The 18,101-nt window shown below is 31.0% G+C and overlaps 2 protein-coding genes, 1 long non-coding RNA gene and 1 pseudogene across 3 annotated transcripts; all 4 read left to right on the top strand.

Moving 5' to 3' along the window:
* Positions 1–1,386: 1,386 nt before the first annotated feature.
* On the top strand, positions 1,387–2,611 carry LOC132293565 (thaumatin-like protein). The gene is made up of 2 exons (XM_059791102.1): positions 1,387–1,567; positions 1,690–2,611. The coding sequence occupies exons 1-2, from the start codon at positions 1,507–1,509 to the stop codon at positions 2,361–2,363; spliced, it is 735 nt and encodes a 244-aa protein (XP_059647085.1). The 5' UTR covers positions 1,387–1,506; the 3' UTR covers positions 2,364–2,611.
* A 5,904-nt stretch (positions 2,612–8,515) lies between these two features.
* LOC132293564 (uncharacterized) lies at positions 8,516–10,452 on the top strand. The gene is made up of 3 exons (XR_009477863.1): positions 8,516–8,588; positions 8,818–9,473; positions 9,646–10,452. It is a non-coding gene; the product is annotated as an uncharacterized LOC132293564 (long non-coding RNA).
* Positions 10,453–11,174: 722 nt separating this feature from the next.
* LOC132293563 (thaumatin-like protein) lies at positions 11,175–12,385 on the top strand (annotated as a pseudogene).
* A 431-nt stretch (positions 12,386–12,816) lies between these two features.
* LOC132295630 (2-oxoglutarate-dependent dioxygenase 11-like) lies at positions 12,817–14,554 on the top strand. The gene is made up of 4 exons (XM_059793941.1): positions 12,817–13,095; positions 13,262–13,509; positions 13,717–14,068; positions 14,173–14,554. Exons 1-4 carry the CDS (start codon positions 12,817–12,819, stop codon positions 14,422–14,424), a joined length of 1,131 nt encoding a protein of 376 aa, XP_059649924.1. The 3' UTR covers positions 14,425–14,554.
* Positions 14,555–18,101: the final 3,547 nt, after the last annotated feature.

Raw genomic sequence — 18,101 nt, 5'->3', positions numbered from 1 at the left:
CTAGCTCGGGGAAAAAAAAAGTAGGAGCCACTTGGGGCATGTTTGATTTTTATTAAAATTGTTGATATCTAATCACATTTGTTATATTGTCAATATTCACAATATATATATATATATATATATATATATATATATATATATATATATTTACATTAATTATGAGTCTACTATGAACAAGTGCGTGCCTGGTGCATTGTAATTCAATGGTGCCATTTGAGTATTAGAGGAAGATAGAATCATCCTTGCAGGCCCAAAAAATTCATTGTCATTAACAGTGCCCAAACATAACCAGCTTCCAGTGCCTAAAGAATTCATTGTTCCTCTATAGCAACGATCAGTGCCCAATTTTTTTTGAAAAAAAAAACTCTGATGTAAATTTCAATGTTGCAACACTTTTTTTAACCAAATATGTATTTTTTTAATTTTTGCTTTTAAAATTCATGTTAACAAAATTTACGTGAAATTAGAAACGCAAAACAAAAATGACCGGGCCCTTGCTCTTTGGTTGAATCTAAAATGAATTAAACTCATTAGCAAATACGTGAAATATTTTTAGTTGAAAATATTTTCAAATTCTAATTTCATTACGAGATGTTTGATCTTTTAAAGGTACACGATTTATATTAATTAAAGCGTTTGTTAAATCAGGAGTGACTTTTGCTAATGTATCTTCTGCATTAAAACAAAAAATTATCTTGTATGAATTGATTTCTTTTTCTTCTCTCTTATCCTACACGAACTTTTATCATCCACAAATGTGTATTGTTCAAAATAAAAAAATTTCCACATAAATGAGCTTCGGGTACATGAAAGAGCTAGGCATCTTATGCTATAAGGTTCAGAAAGCAAGAGGCAACATGATGGTGATTGGAGATTAGTATTGCATGCTTTATTGCAAAGCCACCACTAATCTAGTTGCCTTTATATATTCCTTCTCTTTTAAATAAAATACTATTCATTTTTTAATCTTCATAATTTCTAATTATTAAATTAATCTCCACCACATCCTAAATCCTGGAAAAACATCCTATGGTATTTAGCGTGATAGCAGAGGTCCTACACAGCAAATAACAGAGTTAAAAACCATACATTCATGTCACAAAGTATATATATATATATATATATATATATAAATATAAAACAAAAAGAAGAGAGAGAGAGAGAGAGAGAGAGAGAGAGAGAGACAGTATTGCTGAGATAAGACCTGATAATCATATATTAGTTTAAGTAATCAATCAATACTGATAGGATCATGGGACAACAAACCCCCATGGAAGCAATGCATATATGCACTTTTTTTGTAAAGTAAAAGTGAAAAAGATAAAGAGCCAATGTGTCATGATGTTGGGGCATTTATCTATAATTAAGAACCCTCAACTCATTAAATCATTCAGGTAACATTTGGAGGCCTCTCACTCACACACACACACACACACAAGCACACACATTACAAACACATCTTCTTGCTAATTGCTATACGAGATTACTTGATCAAACATTAGAACAATGCCAACCTCTTCATATATCTTCTTGTTTCTATGCCTAATGCACTGTCTCTCCTTCACAAGTACATCCTCTGGTTCATCTTTTTCTTGTATATGTATTAATTCATTCACGAGTCCATAAAAAAACTGTAAGATTTTTATTTTTTATTTTTCTTTTATGATTTTTGTGTGCTTTTGGTTGCAGATGGGGCTCAAATCATCTTAGTTAACAACTGCAAGGAAAGCTTATGGCCTGGAATACTCGGCGGTGCAGGCCATCCTACCCCTAAAGATGGTGGTTTCCATCTAGGCAGCGGCGAGGAAGTAGTCATGGACGCGCCTGATAAGTGGTCAGGGAGGATATGGGGCAGACAAGGTTGTTGTTTTGACAATAATGGTAAGGGCACATGTGACACCGGAGATTGTGCAGGCGGACTACACTGCCAGGGCACAGGCGGTGTACCACCTGCAACGGTGGTGGAGATGACACTTGGGTCATCAACCTCACCCTTGCATTTCTATGATGTGAGCTTGGTTGATGGTTTTAACTTGCCAGTTTCAATGGCTCCGGTTGGGGGTGGAATTGGATGTGGCGTGGCGTCGTGTGAAGTTGATTTGAACATCTGTTGTCCATCAGCATTGGAAGTCAGGAGAGGAAGCAAAGTGGTGGGGTGTCAAAGCGCATGCTTGGCTATGAAATCAGCTAAGTATTGTTGCACTGGTGATTATGCAAACCCCAAAACTTGCAAACCAACTCTGTTTGCCCATCTTTTTAAGGCCATTTGCCCAAAAGCCTATAGCTATGCTTTTGATGACTCTTCCAGTCTGAACAAATGCAGGGCCTCGCGGTATGTTGTCACCTTCTGTCCTCCCAAATGAGACCAAATTAAGAAAGCACTCTTGGCTTCACAAGGAAGTTGTGATTTGGTACTTAAGGAACTGTTGTTATACTTTTGATTAGGTAATAGATTTGGTTTAGTTTGTGAATTTTTGTTAAGCTTCATATGGAAGATCATGGGCTGAAAAAGAATGTATGGTGATACTAGTTGTTTCTCCTGTGGATCCAAGGGACCTCATGTGAGATGTACTCAGTGATAATATAAATATCTGTAGTTTGGCTTTTCTTCTTCCTCGGCAATATTTAAATTTAAGATATACAATAAATACTAAGCACACATAACTTCCACAAAATAGGTGCCAAATACAACTTTAAGACAACAGATTGAAGAAGAATAGATAATACAAACAAATCCGTCGAAAAAAAAAAAAAAAACAGATGTCAATCCGGGACAGATTAACAAAGAACAACCCGAATAACCTGAGCAATTATATATAGTCACACACACACATATATATATATATATATATATATATACTATTATTAAATGTACAAAGAGTTTCAGTTTTAGTAATTCAGTATTTATTTATTTATATAAAAAAATATTTATTAATTGATATAAAACTAGTTTTTCTGGCCCGGCCCAGTTATGATTATGTCATTATCCAGAGAGGACACATGTCATCATCCTATTAATCCAAGAAGCCTATAGATAGAGGCATGGAGGAAGGAGAAAGGAGGAAAAGGTACCGAAATTGAGAATTCTAGAAATCTAGAATTCCAGAGTACAATACATCAGTATTTATTTATTTTTTAGTATTTTAGTATTTATTTATTTATATAAAAAAATATTTATTAATTGATATGAAAAGAGTTTTTATAAAAAAAAAATCTACCTAATAAAATGTAAATGAACCTATTTATCTATTTATTATTACGAATTTTTTAATAAAAGCAAATTTAATTAGACAAGAATTATTAAAATAAAAAATACTTATTAATTGATATATAAAATAAAATAATTTTTCTAAAACTCTACCACAAATTAGCTTTTATTATAAGTTTTTTAATAAAATGAAATCTAATTAGACAAGGATATAAGTTAAAAAAATAAAATAATTTCTATAAAACTCTATTACAAATCACTTATTTTATTTTCAATAAAACTCTATCACACCAGACAAAAAACTCTACCACAAATTAACTTTTATTATAAGTTTTTTTAATTAAAAGTAATCTAATTAGACAATAATTATTAATATATAAAAATATTTATTATTCATATAACAAAAGTTTTTAAAAGACTTTCTATTACAACTCACATCTCTTACGAGAAATCATTCGCGATGACCGAAATAGGACACTTCTAAGCAACGAAGAAAGTGCGGGCGAACTGGGGATAAAGACAGAGGAAAGATATAGCAACGGGCTACTGGAATGTTTACCAAGAATAACAGCTTTGACGGAGTTACGTGGATAGGTGCCCAGATCATTCTTCATCTATTTATTATGAGGTTTTTGAATAAAAGAAAATATAATTAAACAAGAATATATTTAAATAAAATAAAAAATTTCTATAAAATCTACCATCAATTAACTGTTTTATTTTCTATAAAACCCTATCAAATTATCTATTTATAATGACATTTTTTTTTTTTAATAAAATAGAATCTAATTAGACAAAAATATATTTAAACAAAATAAAATAATTTTTATAAATCTCTACCACAAATTAGCTATTTTATTTTCTATAAAACTCTATCACATATAACATATATTTATCTATTTATTATGAATATTTTTACAGAAAATAAAATAATTTTCAAAAAAATTCTACCACAAATTATCTATTTTATTTTCTTTAAAACTCTATCACATATAACCTGTATTAAAATATTTATTATGAGTTTTTTAATAAAAGGAAATCTAATTAGACAAGGATATATTTATAGAAAATAAAATAATTTTTTAAAAGAGTTTATATAAAACTCTAATACAAATTACCTATTTATTTTTTTATTATGAGTTTTTTAACAAAAGAAACTATAACTAGACAAGAATTATTAATATAAAAAATATTTAATAATTGATATAAAAAATAAAATAATTTTTCTAAAACTCTACCACAAATTACATTTTATTATGAGTTTTTAATAAAAGAAAATCAAATTAGACAAGGATATATATATTTAAAGAAAATGAATAATTTATATAAAATTCTACCACAAATTACCTATTTTATTTTCAATTAACTCTATCATATTGATCAAGATATATTTAAAGAGCTTCTATAAAACTCTAACACAAATTACCTAAACTCTACCACAAATTAACTATATTTTTTTTCTTTAAAACTCTATCACATATAACAAATTACCTTGTATTATGAATGTAAGTGTTTCAGTATTTATTTATTTATATAAAAAATATTCATTAATTGATATAAAAATAGTTTTTATAAAAATAGTTTCTATAAAACTCCAAAAATTACCAAATAAAATTAATCACAATAAAATACTTATTAATTGATATAAAAAGGTTTTTATAAAAATAGTTTCTATAAAACCCTAAAAATTACCTTATAAAATCAATCACAATAAAATATTTACTAATAAATATAAAAAGAAGGCATAAACTCGAATTCCAGAGTAAAATACAGAAGTTATAAAAAAATTATTTATTAATTGATATAAAAAGAGTTTTTATCTATACTATTATTAAATATGCAAAGAGTTTCAATATTTATTTATTTATACAAAAAATATTTATTAATTGATATGAAAAGAGTTTTTATTAAAAAAAAAAAAAAACCCTATAAAACTCTAAAATCTACTTAATAAAATTCAAATTAACCTATTTATCTATTTATTATTATGAATTTTTTAACAAAAGAAAATCTAATTAAACAAGAATTATTAATATACAAAATATTTATTAATTGATATATAAAATAAAATAATTTTTTCTAAAACTCTATCACAAATTAGCTTTTATTATGACTTTCTTAATAAAATGAAATCTAATTAGATAAGGATATATTTAAAGAAAATAAAATAATTTCTATAAAACTGCATCACAAATTACTTATTTTATTTTCAATAGAACTCTATTACATTAGACAAAGATATATTTAAAGAGATTATATAAAACTCTAAAACAAATTACCTATTTATTATGAGTTTTTTAATAAAAAAAATCTAATTAGACAAGTATCATTAATATAAAAAATTATTAACTAATTGATATAAAAAGAGGTTTTAAAAGAGTTTCTATAATAGTCTAACACAAATTACTTATTTAACTATTTGTTATGAGTTTTTTTTTATTAAAAGTAAATCTAATTAGACAAGAATTATTAATATAAATTTTTTTTATTAATCAATATAAAAAGAGTTTTTAAACGACTTTCTATTAAATTCTAACACAAATTACCTATTTAACTATTTGTTATGAGTTTTTTAATAACAGAAAATCTAATTAGAGAAGAATTATTAATATAAAAATATTTTTTAATTGATATAAAAAGTAAAATAATTTTTCTAAAACTCTACCACAAATTACCGTTTATTATGAGTTTTTTTTTTTTTTTTTTTTAAAATAAAAGGTAATCTAATTAGAGAAGAATTATTAATATATAAAAATATTTATTAATTCATATAAAAAGAGTTTTTAAAAGATTTTCTATAAAGCTCCAACAAATATTACCTACTTATCTATTTATTATGAGTTTTTTTAATAAAAGAAAATATAATTAAACAAGAATATATTTAAATAAAATAAAATATTTCTATAAAATCTACCACAAATTTGCGATTTATTTTCTATAAAACTCTATCACATTATCTATTTATTATGACTTTTTTAATAAAATAAAATCTAATTAGACAATAATTTATTTAAACAAAATAAAATAATTTTTATAAAACTCTACCACAAATAAGTTATTTTATTTTTTTATTATAAAATTCTATGACAAATAACCCGTATTTATCTATTTATTATGAATATTTTTACTAAAAATAAAATAATTTCTATAAAACTGTACCACAAATTATCTATTTTTTTTTTTAAAACTCTATCACATATAACCTGTATTTATCTATTTATTATGAGTTTTTTTAATAATAGAAAATCTAATTAGACAACGATATATTTAAATAAAATATAATAATTTTTTAAAAGAGTTTATATAAAGCTCTAACAAAAATTACCTATTTATCTTTTTATCGTGAGTTTTTTTAATAAAAGGAAATATAACTAGACAAAATTATTAATATAAAAAATATTTAATAATTGATATAAAATAATTTTTGTAAAACTGTACCACAAATTAACTTTTATGATGAGTTTTTTAATAAAAGAAAATCTAATTAGACAAGGATATATATATATTTAAAGAAAATAATTAATTTATATAAAATTCTGCTACAAATTACCTATTTTATTTTCAATAAAACTCTACCACATGAGATAAGGATATATTTAAAGAGTTTCTATAAAACTCTAACACATATTAACTAATTTATTTTCTTTAAAACTCTAAGACATATAACTTATATTTATCTATTTATTATGAGTTTTTTAATAAAAGGAAATCTAATTAGACAAAGATATATTTAAAGAAAATAAAATAATTTCTATAAAACTCTACTACAAATTACCTATTTTATTTTCTTTAAAACTCTATCACATTAGATAAGGATATATTTAAATAAAATATATAATAATATAATAATACATATAAAAAAATATAAAATTGTAACAAATTTCAGCATTTATTTTTTAATATAAAAAATATTTATTAATTAATATAAAAAAAGAACTCTATCACATTTAACCCCTATATTTATCTATTTATTATGAGTTTTATTAATAAAAGAAAATCTAATTTTACAACTATATATTTAAACAAAATAATATAATTTCTCTAAAAGTGTACCACAAATTACCTATTTTATTTTTAACAAAACTCTATCACATTGGATAATGATATATTTAAAGAAAATAAATATAACCTAGGGTCTTCCAAAAACCACAAACTCCATATAATAAATTTTTATATCAATTTCAATCTAATGTATGATTAGTACAATTGGATTTCTATTTTAAAATTTAATTTAAAATTAATATAATTGAATTTCTATTATAAATTTAATTATACTAAATTTCAAATTACCTAATAAAATTCAAATCTATATATATATATATATATATATATATATATATATATATATATGTATGTATGTATGTATAATTTTTTAAATATTACCTAATAAAATTCAAATTACCTAAAAGAACTTATTACTTTGCAAAACTTAAACTCTACCACCAATTTCAGTATTGAAATAGTTTTTTTTTTATTAATTAATAAAAAAATAAATTATAAATATTTCAGTATTAATATAAAAACCTAAACGAATTTATTACTTTACAAAACTCAAACTCTACCACCAATTTCAAAATATTTCTGTATTTATTTATCACTATAAATAAAATTATTAATTAATATAAAAAGGTTTATTGTTACAAGTTTCAAATTAACAATAAAAAAAAAATTCTATAAGTTAGAAAACATTCACCACGTCACGTGCCTTTTCCTAATATATATATATATATATATATATATATATTTCATTACTGTCCACATTTAATCAATTAGTAATACTATGTCTTTAATATTCCAGGAACATTAGTTTTCTTGAAACACAGCTGCGTTAGGGACTCCAATTCCTAACTTATGTGAATTGATTTTTTATTTATTTTTTGTATTTTTTCTTTTGTCCTATTGCAACTCAGATAATATCAATTCCCAAATTAGTTAATTGACTAGCAAGAACTATCCTCCTTGGAGCCACCAAAGCAAAGTTTCATAACATCCAAAAGTGGCAAATTCTCCTGGTACTTGCCAATGTGAAAAATCCAAATATCAGTGTTTGTACACAGGGAATCACTTTCAAGAGAAGGAATAGATTCCCCTAAACAAATAAAAACTATCAGATCTCATTTGCCTATATATTCATGAAAGCGGCTAGAAGATGCTTCAAATTCTATACTAATAAATAAGGGTTTCAAGCAATATTTACCCACATATATATCATCTCTACCAGTGCCCGAAAGGTACATAAGAAACCATGATGACATGCCCCAAAGTACTGATGCCACTCATCTTTCCTCTGAGATTCCCCCGTTATCATTCATTGCTCTCAGGTGGCCACAAGGAGATTAAGAAACTCGAATTGGCATGCAAAGAATGGGGCTTCTTTCAGGTAATCATGAAATTACTTGACACAATTACACACCAAGAAGCATTTCCTAGAAAAGGAATTGGAAGGTCCCATAGAAGATAATTGTGTTACAGTGTTGTGGACAATTTACACATACATATTGCATTTTAATTCCATGCTACAGTCCCCTGCTTCTAGAAATTCATTTAAAATTAACATAGTTGAGTATTTTATATTCGTTGTGTACTTTTTAAATCCAAATACTCTGTAGGTGCTAAATCATGGTGTTGCAAAAGAAGTGGTGCAGAGTTTTGAGGATGCGATGGCAGAGTTTTTTGATCTCCCACTAGAAGAGAAAAATATGTATGCAATGGCTTCAAATGACATTCAAGGGTATGGACATGCATATGTGGTCTCTGAAGAGCACAAACTAGACTGGTCAGATGCTTTCATACTTGTCACTTACCCTTCCAACTATCGGAGGCTTAGATTTTGGCCAACCACACCAACCGGATTCAAGTACATTCTCTCTAACTATACCAAATAAATAACAATTTAGATTTTCATCTGTAAACCAAGAAGTTTGTTAATGCATAGAAACTATTGAGGGATATTTAATTGAAGTAAGAAGAGTCGCAGAGGAGCTTATAGGTTCAGTCTCAATAATTATGGGAATGGACAAGGGTACTGTATTAGCAATGCACAAAGAGTTGATGCAAGCCATGCGTGTGAACTACTATCCCACCTGTTACAAGCCTGAGCAAGTACTTACTGGGCATAATAAGCCCACATTTGGACACAAGCACCTTACCCATACTACTGTAAGATGATATCCTCGATGGGTTGCAAATTCAGCATTGTGGAGAGTGGGTGCCTGTTAATCCAATTGCAAATGCTCAAGTTGTGAACATTGGAGATATCATCGAGGTACAAATTCATCAGTTCGTTAATAATTTCAACAATTTCTTCTTCTTTTCTTTTAAAAAAATTGCACCATGAAAATTTTATGATTGGCTAAACAATAGAACATGCAAAACTAAACAAAAATGTTAAATATATCAAAAGACTTCATTAATTTTTTTTGCTCTTATCATTGCAGATTTTGAGCAACGGGAAGTACAAGAGTATTGACCATAGGGCTGTGACAAATGAGAATTAAGTCTAGGATTTCATTTGCAACATTTTTCTTCCCACACGATGATGTGGAAATTGAACAATGGTAGATCCCAAAATGCCCCTTAGGATATACAAGAAAGTTAGTTATGGAGATTATCTTCAGCAAAGCATGAAAAAGAGAATGCAGGGGAAGACGCACACTGAGATGGCAAAGAGCAGAACTTAAGAGCATACCTTCACTTTTTTCATCCTCTTGAATTGATTTAAAATGCAAGCTTTCTTCACATCATGAATGTTTGTGATGTACAACAAAGAATCCAAATTATGGCTTGTTTCTTAGTCTGTCAGAGTCACAGATGGAGATGAATTAATATGATCTTCCTGTATGGTAGTTTAAGCTTTCATGTCAAAACTAGAAAACGATATACGAAGTGCATAAAGGCACTCAGTGATCAAATAAAAATCACAAATTTCAAAGAAGTATTAAAAAGGAATAAGAAATCACGCTTAAGAGCTTGAACTGAACCCAACTACAACTTAGTTGATGGGACATGCATGATCTCAGATAGTTTTCTCTTCAACTATATCGAACCCTATACAAAACAGTTGGATAAACATCACCTCACCATCCATTTTTTTTTTTTTTTTTTAATTAAGTTTTGTATGAAACCACTGTTGGGTTTTAATCCATACAACTTGTAGAAATAAAAAATAGAGCAATAACCTTTTTTTTTTTTTTTTGATAAGTAAAAAAATATAGCAATAACTAAAGAGAAAAATTTAGCAATCACGCCTGATTGACGATAAACCTTGAGTACCTTTGAGATTTTTCTGTTTAGAAGAGGTCCTAAAAAGCAAATAACAGAGCTAAAAATCATACACACAGAGAGGGGAAAAAAAACTATAATTACCGATAAGAAAAGGAGAGGAAAATGATACAGAAAATAGACATGTCTCCTTGCTTATAAATTTTAAGCATATGTGTTAAATGCAGTAGTGCCCAAGATGGATTAGTGCCTATTTTTATATAAATCATTCAGCAAGAACAATAATTTCCATACAAGCAGATAAATTAGAAACTAGTTGACAATTACTTAAAACCACTTAAATGTTCAATGAGTGAAGCAGTTAATCATTTCAATCTCTGCCTCATTTATAAACGCTCCCTTCTGTCAATTAAAGTTCGAAATTCTCTACTAATGAATGATGAGCTGACCGAGGGAAGACTCACACAATTGCAGAAGCTTTTGATGGACGGAGATGCTGGACCTCTCTCTCACTCCCACAAGCACACACATTACAAACACATAATCCTGCTATATAAGATTAAATAAAAAACTTGAACAATGCCAACCTCGTCATATATCTTCTTGTTTCAAAGCCTAATGCCTGTCTCTTTATCACAAGTACAACCTCTAGTTCACCAACTTTTTCTTCCTTTTATTTATTTATTGTGTATGTATGAATTCATTCATATGTCCATAAAAAAAAAACTGAATATTTTCTCTCTCTTTTGTTTTTTTGTGCTTTTTGGTTGCAGATGGGCCACAACTCATACAGGTTAACAACTGCAAAGAAAGCATATGGTCCGGAATACTCGGCGATGCAGGCCACCCTACCCCTAAAGATGGTGGTTTCCACCACGGAAGCGGCGAGGAAGTAGTCATGGACGTGCCTGAGAAGTGGTCAGGGAGGATATGGAGCAGGCAAGGTGGTTGTTTTGACAATAATGGTAAGGGCACATGTGACACATGTTCGGGCCTACTACACTACCAGGGAATGGGTGGTGTACCACCTGCAACGGTGGTGGAGATGACACTTGGATCATCAAACTTACCCTTACATTTCTATGGTTGATGGTTTTAACTTGCCAGTTTCAATGGCCCCTGTTGGGTTTGGAACTGGATGTGGCATGGCGTCGTGTGAAATTGATTTGAACATCTGTTGTCCATCAGCGTTGGAAGTAAGGAGAGGAAGCAAAGTGGTGGGGTGTCAAAGTTGGTTATGAAATCAGCCAAGTATTGTTGCACTGGTGATTATGCAAACCCCAAAACTTGCAAACCAACTCTGTTTGCCCATCTTTTTAAGGCCATTTGCCCAAAAGCCTATAGCTATGCTTTTGATGACTCTTCCAGTCTGAACAAAATTAACAAACGCAGGGCCACACGGTATGATATTACCTTCTGCCCTCCCAAATGAGACTAAGAAAGCATTCTTGGCTTTGCAAGGAAGTTGTGGTTTGGTGCTTAAGGAATTGTTGTTCTACTTTTGATTAGGTAATAGATTTGGTTTAGTTAATGAATTTTTGTTAAGCTTCAGATGGAAGATCATGGGATGGAAAAGAATGTATGGGGACACTAGTTGTTTCTCCTCTTGATCGGAAGGAACTCATATGAGATGTACTCAGTACTATGCATATTTGCAGTTTGGCTTTCCTTCTTGTTGGGCAATAGTTAAATTTAAGATATACAATGAATAACAGGGGGACACAACTTTCACAACACATGTGCCATATACAACTTAAGAAACAGATAGTAGAAGAATAGACAATACAAATATATGTCAACTGGGGACAGATTAACAATAACAACCCCAATAACATGTCACAGACCTGAGTAACAGGCGGTGCACACGTGGTAACCCGACCCATTATGGATTAAAACACAGCTTTTAGGTAACACACACACACACACAAATGTCCACTATGGAGCTCGAATCTCTCACCAACCCCTTGTAGGAGGTGAGTTTACGCAAGCTGCACTAATGGCCCAGTGGTCAAAGCTAGTAGGTTGTGGACTCAAATTCCTAAGTGCTGTCATTTGAATTTTTTCTTTTATTTTGTCCTATTGTATTGTGCACTTGCCTAGGAAACAACAAAGGCGACCAAAAATTTCACAATCATTCTGAAAATATCAATTCCCAAATTAGTTAATTGCTTAGCGAGAATTATTTGGAGCGACCAAAGCAGAGTTTCATAACATCCAAAAGTGGCAAATTCTCCGGGCTTTTAGTGTTTGGACACAGGGAAACACTTTGAAGGGAAGGAAAAGATTCCCCTAAGCTAACAAATAAAAACTATCAGATCTGATTTGCTTATTTATTCATGAAAGCAGCTAGAAGATTGTTCAAAGCCCATAATCTACACAAATCAATAATGGGTTCAAGCAATATCGATGAAGCAGCCATGGATGAACAGGATATACCCACATATGCATCATCTCTACCAGTGCCAAATGTTCAAGAAATGGTGAGAGAAAACCCTTTACATGTTCCTGAAAGGTACATAAGAAACCATGAAGACATGCCCAAAAGTACTGATGCCACTCATCTTTCCTCTAAGATTCCTGTTATTGATTTATTACTGCTCTCAAGTGGCCGCAAGGAAGAGCTTAAGAAACTGGATTTGGCATGCCAAGAATGGGGCTTCTTTCAGGTAATAGTGAAATTAATCTGACACAATTAAACATAAGCATATTACACATACATATTGCATTTTAATTACATACAATTTACAATCCCCTGCTTCTCTATAAATTCATTTTAAACTAAAAATAGTTGAGTTCTTTATATTCATCATGTACTTCTTAAATACTCTGCAGGTGGTAAATCATAGTGTGACAAAAGAAGTGGTGCATAATTTTAAGGATGCGACAGCAGAGTTTTTTGATCTCCCACTAGAAGAGAAAAATATGTATGCAATGGCCTCAAATGACATTCAAGGGTATGGGCATGCATATGTGGTCTCAGAAGAGCAGAAACTGGACTGGTCAGATGCTCTAATACTTATCACTTACCCTTCCAAATATCGGAGGCTTAGATTTTGGCCAACCACACCAACCGGATTCAAGTATGTTCACTCTAAATATAAGAACAATGTTACTCTAAGGGATAAGTTAGGCCTAAAACACTAGCCAAATGGTTTTTACCGCTTAAATATGTTTTAAATGACCTTTGAACAGTGTTTTAGGCCTATCGTATTTGCTCAAATATCATTTTTCTATAAGCATAACAACTAGAGTTTTTATCTGTAAACCAAGACATTTTGTTAATGCAGAGAAATTACTGAGGCATATGCAAATGAACTTAGAAGAGTTGCAGAGGAGCTTATAGGTTCAATCTCACTAATTATGGGTATGGACAAGAGTACTCTCTTAGCAATGCACAAAGAGTTGATGCAAGGTATGCGTCTGAACTACTATCCCACCTGTAACAAACCTGACCAAGTACTGGGTATAAGCCCACACTCAGACACAAGCACCATAACCATATTACACCAAGATGAAAACGTCAATGGGTTGCAAATTCGACATGGTGGAGAGTGGGTGCCTGTCAATCCAATTGAAAATGCTCTAGTTGTGAACATTGGAGATGTCATCGAGGTACAAATTCTTCAGTTCATTGAACCATTTCAACAATTTCTTTCTCTTTTATTTAAGAACTTGCAAAGCTTAATAAAAATGCAAAATATATCACAAGACTTTATTAAACTTTTTCACTTTTGTTATTATAGATTTTGAGTAATGGAAAGTACAAGAGCATTGAACATAGAGCTGTGACAAATGAGAATAAGGCAAGGATTTCATTTGCAACATTTTTCATCCCGAACGATGACGTTGAACTTGAACCATTAGATAATCTGGTAGATCCCAAAACGACCCTCAGGATGTACAAGAAGGTCAGGTATGGAGACTATCTTCGGCAAAGCATGAAAAGTAAATTGCAGGGGAAGGCACACACTGAGATGGCAAAGAATGGAACTTAAGAGCATACCTTCGCTTTCTTCATCATCCTCTTTGGATTGATTTAAAATGCGAGCTTTCTTCACGTCATGAATCTATATGTGATGCACAATAAAGAATCAAAATTATGCAGCTGCTTGTTTCTTAGTCTGACTGATTGAGGGCAGTAAATGAGTAACATACTCTTGTATGATAGTTTAATCTTTCACGACAAAACTGAAAAACGAAATAAAATGAGCATGGAGGCACTCAGTAATCAAATCAGAGTCACAAATTTCAAAGACAGATTAAAAAGGATAAAAAAATCATACTCGAGAGCTTTAAAATGAACCCAACTACAACATCAATTCATAGGACATAAATCCTTTCCAATATTTTTCTCCGCAAGTATCTTTAAACCTATATCTAATCGTTAGAAAAACATTATATTATCATATTCTTTTTAATTTAGTTTTGTATGAAACTATAACATAGTAGATACTTGCATAACTGATGACATGACACATTTTTTTATCCTTAGATATAACAACGGAGAGTCGTATGCTACGTTTGGGAAGGATGAACCGCTCCCGAAAGGGAATCTATTGATTCTCCCCCCATTAATTGGACCGTAGGTGCAATGATTTTACTTCGAGTTGTTTGGAAGGAAAAAGTATTACAGGCCCAAAAAATAATAATAATAGTTTGCTAAATATTGGAGGACCAAATATGTTGAGACGAAAAGGGTAAATCGTGCCTTTCAATTCAACAATTGAAAAAGTATATTTACGATAACAGTGTACCGTGTATGTAACCCCGATAGTTTTTTACCTAAAAAACATGTCAACAATTTTGAGCCCAGATCCTCTACCGTTACATCACCGTGTTGTAGGGTATATCAACATAATTAAATCTGTTTTCAACACAGAATTAATATGTTGAAAAACAGTATAAATGTGTTAAAAAAAAAGAATTAAATGTGTTGAAAACAAAATTAATGTGTTGACAAATTACAGCACCACCAATACAGCAGACAATCGTTATAGCAGAAGATCTGGGTGCCAACAATTTTACTCTCCCTCTCTAAAATAATACGAGCCTCAGTAACATTTTAATCAACTGGTAAATGTACTTATATGCAAGCTACAATTATCTGGGAGATGGAAAAGGGCTGCCGTCATTAGATGCATTTGGTACATATTCATATTCTCCGATCCTACAAAAATTTTGGTGGAATGGGCAAAGAAGCATCTCATTAAAGGAAGGAGTTTTGGGGCCATCAAGCTCCTAGTGATGCTTCTTGGATCTGGAGGAAGCTACACCAATCTAGAGATACTGCTATAGAGTTTGGTCAACACAAAATCAGGAATGAGAATAACACTATATATATATATATATTTATTTATTATCACTGGCTACCATGTGGCCCCTTGATTCAAGCTGTATCTCTTAATCCTAGAGAGGGCAGGGTTATCAACAGATATACAAAGGTTTCTACAATTATCTCAAATGGGCAGTGGGTTTGGCCTAGAAGGTTAGGAAATTTGGTTTCAAATCTTATTAACATTCCAAACCTCCCAATCCCAAACACTAACAATGAAGATGTGATTTCATGGAAACACTCCCCAACTGGTCAATACTCTCTTTCTCATACCATCAAAGCAATATCCCAGCACTAAATATTGACGCTGGATAATTTGAGAAGGAGAAAGCATATCACGGTGAACTGGTGTTGCATGTGTAAGTGCAATGTCGGTTGACCATCTTCTTTTGCATTGTCCAGTAGCGGTTGACTGTTGGAATCTCGTTAGGCCTCTTTGGAGTTTAGTAGGTCATGCCTAGATCTACGAGAGGTTTGATGGACACCTGGAGAGGGGGTTGGTGGTGTTTGTGGAGGGAGTGGAATAGAAGATCCTTTGAAGGAGAGGAATCTTCGGTCATTGTTCTCAAATCTTCTGTTACTAGCTCTCTCTTTTTTCGGGGTTCGGGTAGATTATGTTCCTCTGCTGAGGAGACTATTGAGTTTCTGTCTTCCCTGGGGCCTTAGGGTACCCAGGTTTCTTGTTGTTTTGTAGGGACGCATTCCTCTTTTGAAAGCTTTTAATGAATTGCTTATTTATCAAATAATAATAATAATAATAATAATATCCCAGCACCAGAACTAAACACATAGGAATCCTTTGTTTTGGTTCAGCAAAATATCCCAAAACACTTTTTCTGATTATGGCTGGCTATCCAATACAAGCCTCTCACCATGGATAAACCTAGCATAAAGTTGTTCATAAACTTAATATTTGTGTATTGTGCAATATGTTTCTAGTAATTGGTATGCTCTTCAATACAAAGGTGGGTTTCATTAGAACCCTAGAAATTGGCATGAATTCCTCATTTGGGGCTTTATCCAATTGGAAAGGAAAGAAAAAATCAAGTAGAGTTCTTGTTTGGAAACTCACCTTGGCCAATTTTGAATACCATATCTGGAAGGAAAGGAATGCAAGGGTGGGTGTTCTCCAGATTGTGCAATCCACAATCGAAAACCCTAGCCACCATTTGTGAACCAATTCGCAATGGCCTCTTCTCGGTCAATTGATTTAGCTGTCCCTATGCCCGAGAAATTGCCTATACCTGGAACCTCCATACTCTTTCTTTAATCCCAATGCGAGAAACATTATTTGTGTCGCCAATTGCTAACTTCCAATGTGCTGCTTTGATCCCGCCGCGGTGGTTCAGTTACAACGGTCTGTGTCCTTGATTCAAATTGTGGGTCAAGGGCTTTAAAGGGTTAATAACTTAATTAGTTAGTTGGCTTGTTGGGCTTCAATGGGCTGCTAGTTATGGGCCTCTACATGCTTTTGTGGCCTTTGTTACGGGCTTGTTTCTCTGTGACATGCCAGTATGATTTTCAGAAGATGTGCTGATGGGTGAAATGAGACACAATGCCTATGGGCCCAACATACACACATGGTGGTGGGCTGCACAATCATTGTGTCTGCTTCAGCCATTCGGTCTTGGGCTTGCGCTATTCCTTTTTTTATTCAGTAAATTAAAATATTTTGAGTAAATGCATTATATATATCAATTTTCTCCTTACTTTGGAAGACAAAAGGAAAAATGGTACTTTGTTCAGTTGGTAACCCTAGTTTTCTAGCTGATTGGAAGATTCTTAATTTTGGTCTACAAGATGCTTTGTTCCTTTAGTTAAAACAACAATTAGATCCAAGGGGACCATTTTAAGCCCCTTCATAACTTTGGATAGATTACACAAATTTTCACTGAAGTTTGAATAAATTATACATGATAAACCGTTCAGCGTTTAGCCTTCTTTTTTCTGGATAAAAGGTTGTCCACTCAAAATTTCAAAAATATATTTTGTAAAAAAAAAAAAAAATTCTTTATATATGTTAGAATATGATATTCTAGTTTAATAACATCTACCCACCATGCATTACAAATAATTTTGTAACGATTTTTTTCAATAAATTTTCAAAGACCAAGAAAAATGCAACAAGTGACATTTTGTAATAACCGAAACAGAATTTTGAATTTGCGTTCACAATAAATATTGAAAGAAATGAGTACTAATAGAAATTTACTCTCTATAAAAAATATTGTAAAATGAAAAATATCCTCAAAAAAACAACCCATACGCAGGGCTCTGGAAGGAGCCTAGTTGGTACAACTACAATAAGACTTGTGAGCCTGGCGACAGTATGAAATACCA

This window comes from Cornus florida, unplaced genomic scaffold, assembly GCF_030987335.1.
Source record: "Cornus florida cultivar Cherokee Brave unplaced genomic scaffold, ASM3098733v1 CherokeeBrave_3.0.0_Hap2_Chr02, whole genome shotgun sequence".
Classification (NCBI taxonomy): Eukaryota; Viridiplantae; Streptophyta; class Magnoliopsida; order Cornales; family Cornaceae; genus Cornus; species Cornus florida.
This window is presented reverse-complemented; position numbering and strand designations above follow the sequence as displayed.